Source organism: Thalassophryne amazonica, unplaced genomic scaffold (assembly GCF_902500255.1).
Source record: "Thalassophryne amazonica unplaced genomic scaffold, fThaAma1.1, whole genome shotgun sequence".
Classification (NCBI taxonomy): Eukaryota; Metazoa; Chordata; class Actinopteri; order Batrachoidiformes; family Batrachoididae; genus Thalassophryne; species Thalassophryne amazonica.
This window is the reverse complement of record NW_022986288.1, coordinates 77,413-85,255: the sequence shown is the minus strand read 5'-3', so window position 1 is coordinate 85,255 and position 7,843 is coordinate 77,413. Positions and strand designations below refer to the sequence as shown.

The 7,843-nt window shown below is 41.5% G+C and overlaps 1 protein-coding gene across 1 annotated transcript in view; it reads left to right on the top strand.

The window, feature by feature from the left end:
* tg (thyroglobulin) overlaps positions 1–7,843 on the top strand; it is a 143,198-nt gene that overhangs the window by 69,128 nt on the left and 66,227 nt on the right. Inside the window, 4 exon segments of the mRNA XM_034165528.1 lie at positions 972–1,077; positions 1,250–1,465; positions 1,559–1,729; positions 1,802–1,888. Of these exon segments, the coding sequence (XP_034021419.1) occupies positions 972–1,077; positions 1,250–1,465; positions 1,559–1,729; positions 1,802–1,888 (580 nt within the window).

The following is a 7,843-nucleotide window of genomic DNA, read 5'->3' as shown; positions in this document are numbered from 1 at the left end:
GTAGTAGTAGTAGTAGTAGGTGATAGTGGTGGTGGTAGTAGTAGTAGTAGTAGTAGTAGTGGTAGTGGTGATAGTGGTGGTGGTGGTAGTAGTAGTAGTAGTAGTACCGGTGATGATGGTGGTGGTAGTAGTCTTAGTAGTAGTAGTACCGGCGATGATGGTGGTGGTGGTAGTAGTAGTAGTAGTACCGGTGATGATGGTGGTGGTGTCTTAGTAGTAGTAGTACCGGCGATGATGGTGGTGGTGGTAGTAGTAGTAGTAGTGGTGATAGTGGTGGTGGTGGTAGTAGTAGTAGTAGTAGTACTGGTGATGATGGTGGTGGTAGTAGTAGTAGTAGTAGTGGTAGTGGTGATAGTGGTGGTGGTGGTAGTAGTAGTAGTAGTAGTACCGGCGATGATGGTGGTGGTGGTAGTAGTAGTAGTAGTGGTGATAGTGGTGGTGGTAGTAGTAGTAGTAGTAGTAGTACTGGTGATGATGGTGGTGGTAGTAGTAGTAGTAGTAGTGGTAGTGGTGATAGTGGTGGTGGTGGTAGTAGTAGTAGTAGTAGTACCGGTGATGATGGTGGTGGTAGTAGTCTTAGTAGTAGTAGTACCGGCGATGATGGTGGTGGTGGTAGTAGTAGTAGTAGTGGTGATAGTGGTGGTGGTGGTAGTAGTAGTAGTAGTAGTAGTAGTACCGGTGATGATGGTGGTGGTAGTAGTAGTAGTAGTAGTAGTGGTGATAGTGGTGGTGGTGGTGGTGGTGGTGGTAGTAGTAGTAGTAGTAGTACTGGTGATGATGGTGGTGGTAGTAGTAGTAGTAGTAGTAGTAGTAGTACCGGTGATGATGGTGGTGGTAGTAGTAGTAGTAGTAGTACTGGTGATGATGGTGGTGGTAGTAGTAGTAGTAGTAGTAGTAGTAGTAGTAGTAGTAGTGGTGGTAGTGCTAGTTGTGGTCCAGTCCTTCATTAGGTTTGTGTTTTTTCGAATCAGGCCACTGGATTTCTGGGTAATACTCAGGCTGAGCTGTTTGATTCGCTGAGCTGCTCTCTGAGAGTGAGGGGTGGAGCCTCAGATCTGCTGGTCATCAGGAAGAAAGGTACTGTAACCATAGCAACCAGGTCACTGATCACCATCAAATGAATGGACTCAAACATGTGACATCACGTCTGTGGAAGGGGGCGGGGCAAAGGAGAAAGTTGATCACCTGATGAGACAAAGTGACCTTTGAAGATGTCGTGACCTTTGACCTATGGCCAGGTGTCTGACAGGTGTGTGTGTTTTAGGGGCAGAGTTTTCCATGCGTCAGCAGGGGCGGAGCTTTGTGAGGATACCGATGATGAAGGCTGTGTCGGGGGTGTACAGGACACAGGTGTTCTCGTCCCAAAGGGCGTCACTCGCTGACGTGCACAGAGTATGTCAGGATGGCTGCAGCCGTGACCCCTGCTGCGAGGGATTTATCCTCAACCAGAACCGCCTCAGCGGAGGTCCGAGTGAATGAGTGGACGTGTGACTGGATAGATGATTGAATGAACAGGCGTGTGGATGATTGACTCATGACCATGACTCCTCCCCCTCAGGCTCTCTGCTCTGTGGTTGGCTCAGAGCGCCATCGGTCTTGATGTGCAGCAACCGGGACTGGGATGTGAGCGGTCAGGGAAAAGCCACGCGTATCTGTGGGGTGGGGCTGAGCTACAGCGAGCAGCAGAAGAACTTCATTTTGGACTTTGGAGGACAAAAGTTCACCATCAGTAAGAACACGCCGGCGTTTTGTGACCCATTGGGTTTTTGGTTGAAAGTCACCTGACTGTTTTTGTTTGCAGCGGATTCTGCTCTGCCGAATGACAGTCGGAACAAGAAGGACTACCAGGCCTTCATCGTCAGCTTCCAGGCCATCTACCTGACCACAGGTACCTGCTCTCTGATGCCTGACCTCTACAACAACCCCAGTTATATCTTACTATTCTCAAAGTCTTAACTACCTTCAGGGTAGAACCAGGGACAGATGGGAACTATGACATGCTCTGGACAGGGGTTCGATTCCAAATGTGTACTTTAGGCTGCCTGTGTGTGTTATTTGATATTTATCTGGGTCATCTCAGTTCACCCAGCTTTAAACGAGTACCAGCCTTAGCTGGGGAACTAACTTATGAAGGACTGGTGTCATCTCCAGGCAGTGGTGGGCACAGTTCCGATAATCTGATAACCGATAATTATCGAAGATAATGTTTTCATTATCGGATTATCTTTTGAGATAACTTTAAAAAACCATTATCCGACTAATTATCTTGAGATAAATTTTTGTCCAATAATTTTTAGACTGATAACGTGGAAAATAAAGCTGAACAGCTACAAATATTTATAAAACTTAAAATCAGTTGAGCACCTACCTGTTAAATGTTTTATAGCTGATGTGTAGTTCTACCCTATGCAAAACAGAGAAAAGCAGCTTCAAGAAGAAACTGCTCTATCCTCTGTAGGCAAAGGAGAACTAGTCCCCAAAAAAAACACCTAATTTCTTTTAACCCCATACTGATAGACAGGCAATATCACCCAAGTCATCCAGAGGCATACATTTTTAACTTATGGTTCATCTTTTAACCAAACTAATTTTGGACAAGTTATTTAAATTAACATCATGTCTGAAGTTTTATGAAGTGAAAAAATCAGATATATGTTTTAGTTTTAAAATAATGCACTAATTTTTAAGGTTTTAGTGTGGATATATGCTGTGCCCAGCAGTGCATTATGGGTAGGATAGGGTAATCTCAGTACGTTCATGACATGAGAAATGCATTTCAGACACTCTGATCAGGCTCTACGGACAACAGCATTAAACTCTAGTGCCTAAAACTCTCGTGAATATATTCTCTGGGTTTATAGACGTTATTGTGTCTGTGTTTATTAAATTCCATTTTAAATGTAGCAGACACGGATTAGCTGGAATTTTGTTTTGTTCAAGGTCTCTACTGCCATCTACTGACCAGTAGTGTTCATGGCAGTATTGGCCCTGAAGCTGGGCTGATATATTTTCAATCACTGTACTGGGTGACAGCTCAAACTGTATGACAGAACCGCATGGTGTAAAAGTTCATAGTGCACGATTTATGTTCTCACACACATTGTACGTTCAAAAACCACACGTCGGACTCATGTTTCCAGAAGCAAAATGTAAACAGAAGCTTTTTTTTCAAACTTAATTTACAAAAACTCTCGATGGGAGTACAGAACCCGGGAGAGGTCACTTAAAGTGACATTTTTTTCTGGCCATGATAATTTGTGCGCACGTTTTCCTTTAATTGAGCCCTCGAATTAATAAAATGTGTGCACGTTTTCCTTTCGTTCAAAATGAACTTCATAATATGACCTAAATTGTCATCCTCACGACGGGGAGACGCTTCACCCTCAGCATCCTTTTAATGTGCTTAAACTCCAGATGATGTCATGCTGGGCAGCTGGACTTCTCTATATGTCCTTGTGCGCCCAAACCATGATGATACACTCTGACCAGATCCATTTCTAATGGGGAAATGTATCACACTGTCTCCTGGTTTGTTGGCTAATAGCCAACATTTATGTGTCAAGACAATATTGAGTGCACGTTTTAAAAACTGTGGCCATGTTTAAGTAGATCGTGCCCTTGTTTTACTGAAACGATGCCTAAAACGTGTGCACAGTATCATAAAAGGTGCACACAATATAATAAAACGTGCGCACAACATCATAAAATGTGCACACAACATCATAAAATGAGCGCACATTCTCTCCACGTGCAAAGTATTTTGTGATGACACTTCCAGAGCTCCGTAAAAATGCCTGTTTTTACAAATAAAAAATGGAATATTTTACAAAAACACATTTATCTGTAAACACCAACACACAACACACGTCACAACGTGTTGGTTTACATAATGAATGACTGAACCAATCAGTGTTTAGCAGAGGCACATTTTACCCAGAATCCTTTGCGATCTGTCTGTGTTTGTTACAAAACTTCAGAATTAGTGCATTATTCAACATTAAAATATATATGTTATATTTTAACTTTGTACAAATGACAGAATTGACATTAATGGAGTTATTCTATCAGTATTAATTTTATTTATACACCAAACCATAACTCAGCATTGCTTTATTTTCCAAGACCTCCGCCTGACGGGGGGGCGTTGTGATTGGGTAGAGAGTTGAGCTTTGTGGCTTCTTGCAGCGTGTGCGTGTGCGTGTGCGTGTGCGTGTGCGTGTGCGTGTGCGTGTGCGTGTGCGTGTGCGTGTGCGTGTGCTGGAAACAATGTGGTAAACAGGAGCTTCCAGCAGGGGGCAAAATGTTCAAAGACAGAAATGTGGGCTCCTTGTTTGGGTCTGTTGTTGCTTTTGATGCTACCAGAAGTGATTGTGGTGTTAAAACTCAAGTTCAGCTTGTTAGTAGTTGCAAATGTACCAGAGACAACACTGGAATTTATTGGTTATCTGTAACTTCTGATACATTTTTGAGTGGTTTATTGGTTTATCTTTATCAAAGATAACGTTTCAGTTATCTGATTATCTGTTATCGAAGTAACTATTTTGGTTATCTGTGCCCACCACTGCCTCCAGGGGGAGTCGAAGACTTTCTGATGGCAAAGTCAGACACTGAGTCATTTCTAAACATGTTTGTCATGTCAGACCCTGAGTCATTTCTAAACGTTTGTCATGTCAGATGCTGAGTCGTTTCTAAACGTTTCTCATGTCAGACACTCAGTCATTTCTAAACACATTTGTCATGTCAGACGCTGAGTTGTTTCTAAACACGTTTGTCATGTCATCAATCAATCAATTCAATCTTTTTTTTTATATATATAGCGCCAAATCACAACAAACAGTTGCCCCAAGGCGCTTTATATTGTAAGGCAAGGCCATACAATAATTATGTAAAACCCCAACGGTCAAAACGACCCCCTGTGAGCAAGCACTTGGCTACAGTGGGAAGGAAAAACTCCCTTTTAACAGGAAGAAACCTCCAGCAGAACCAGGCTCAGGGAGGGGCAGTCTTCTGCTAGGACTGGTTGGGGCTGAGGGAGAGAACCAGGAAAAAGACATGCTGTGGAGGGGAGCAGAGATCGATCACTAATGATTAAATGCAGAGTGGTGCATACAGAGCAAAAAGAGAAAGAAACAGTGCATCATGGGAACCCCCCAGCAGTCTACGTCTATAGCAGCATAACTAAGGGATGGTTCAGGGTCACCTGATCCAGCCCTAACTATAAGCTTTAGCAAAAAGGAAAGTTTTAAGCCTAATCTTAAAAGTAGAGAGGGTGTCTGTCTCCCTGATCTGAATTGGGAGCTGGTTCCACAGGAGAGGAGCCTGAAAGCTGAAGGCTCTGCCTCCCATTCTACTCTTACAAACCCTAGGAACTACAAGTAAGCCTGCAGTCTGAGAGCGAAGCGCTCTATTGGGGTGATATGGTACTACGAGGTCCCTAAGATAAGATGGGACCTGATTATTCAAAACCTTATAAGTAAGAAGAATAATTTTAAATTCTATTCTAGAATTAACAGGAAGCCAATGAAGAGAGGCCAATATGGGTGAGATATGCTCTCTCCTTCCAGTCCCCGTCAGTACTCTAGCTGCAGCATTTTGAATTAACTGAAGGCTTTTTAGGGAACTTTTAGGACAACCTGATAATAATGAATTACAATAGTCCAGCCTAGAGGAAATAAATGCATGAATTAGTTTTTCAGCATCACTCTGAGACAAGACCTTTCTGATTTTAGAGATATTGCGTAAATGCAAAAAAGCAGTCCTACATATTTGTTTAATATGCGCTTTGAATGACATATCCTGATCAAAAATGACTCCAAGATTTCTCACAGTATTACTAGAGGTCAGGGTAATGCCATCCAGAGTAAGGATCTGGTTAGACACCATGTTTCTAAGATTTGTGGGGCCAAGTACAATAACTTCAGTTTTATCTGAGTTTAAAAGCAGGAAATTAGAGGTCATCCATGTCTTTATGTCTGTAAGACAATCCTGCAGTTTAGCTAATTGGTGTGTGTCCTCTGGCTTCATGGATAGATAAAGCTGGGTATCATCTGCGTAACAATGAAAATTTAAGCAATACCGTCTAATAATACTGCCTAAGGGAAGCATGTATAAAGTGAATAAAATTGGTCCTAGCACAGAACCTTGTGGAACTCCATAATTAACTTTAGTCTGTGAAGAAGATTCCCCATTTACATGAACAAATTGTAATCTATTAGACAAATATGATTCAAACCACCGCAGCGCAGTGCCTTTAATACCTATGGCATGCTCTAATCTCTGTAATAAAATTTTATGGTCAACAGTATCAAAAGCAGCACTGAGGTCTAACAGAACAAGCACAGAGATGAGTCCACTGTCCGAGGCCATAAGAAGATCATTTGTAACCTTCACTAATGCTGTTTCTGTACTATGATGAATTCTAAAACCTGACTGAAACTCTTCAAATAGACCATTCCTCTGCAGATGATCAGTTAGCTGTTTTACAACTACCCTTTCAAGAATTTTTGAGAGAAAAGGAAGGTTGGAGATTGGCCTATAATTAGCTAAGATAGCTGGGTCAAGTGATGGCTTTTTAAGTAATGGTTTAATTACTGCCACCTTAAAAGCCTGTGGTACATAGCCAACTAACAAAGATAGATTGATCATATTTCAGATCGAAGCATTAAATAATGGTAGGGCTTCCTTGAGCAGCCTGGTAGGAATGGGGTCTAATAAACATGTTGATGGTTTGGATGAAGTAACTAATGAAAATAACTCAGACAGAACAATCGGAGAGAAAGAGTCTAACCAAATACCGACATCACTGAAAGCAGCCAAAGATAACGATACGTCTTTGGGATGGTTATGAGTAATTTTTTCTCTAATAGTTAAAATTTTGTTAGCAAAGAAAGTCATGAAGTCATTACTAGTTAAAGTTAATGGAATACTCAGCTCAATAGAGCTCTGACTCTTTGTCAGCCTGGCTACAGTGCTGAAAAGAAACCTGGGGTTGTTCTTATTTTCTTCAATTAGTGATGAGTAGAAAGATGTCCTAGCTTTACGGAGGGCTTTTTTATAGAGCAACAGACTCTTTTTCCAGGCTAAGTGAAGATCTTCTAAATTAGTGAGACGCCATTTCCTCTCCAACTTACAGGTTATCTGCTTTAAGCTACGAGTTTGTGAGTTATACCACGGAGTCAGGCACTTCTGATTTAAAGCTCTCTTTTTTAGAGGAGCTACAGCATCCAAAGTTGTCTTCAATGAGGATGTAAAACTATTGACGAGATACTCTATCTCACTTACAGAGTTTAGGTAGCTACTCTGCACTGTGTTGGTATATGGCATTAGAGAACATAAAGAAGGAATCATATCCTTAAACCTAATTACAGTGCTTTCTTAAAGACTTCTAGTGTAATGAAACTTATTCCCCACTGCTGGGTAGTCCATCAGAGTAAATGTAAATGTTATTAAGAAATGATCAGACAGAAGGGAGTTTTCAGGGAATACTGTTAAGTCTTCTATTTCCATACCATAAGTCAGAACAAGATCTAAGATATGATTAAAGTGGTGGGTGGACTCATTTACTTTTTGAGCAAAGCCAATAGAGTCTAATAATAGATTAAATGCAGTGTTAAGGCTGTCATTCTCAGCATCTGTGTGGATGTTAAAATCGCCCACTATAATTATCTTATCTGAGCTAAGCACTAAGTCATGTCAGAAGCTGAGTCATCTACAAACACGTTTGTCATGTCAGACGCTGAGTCGTTTATAAATACGTCCTGTCAGACACTGAGTCGTTTCTCAATGTGTTTGTCATGTCAGATGCTGAGTCATTTCTGAAGATGTTTGTCATGTCAGATGCTGA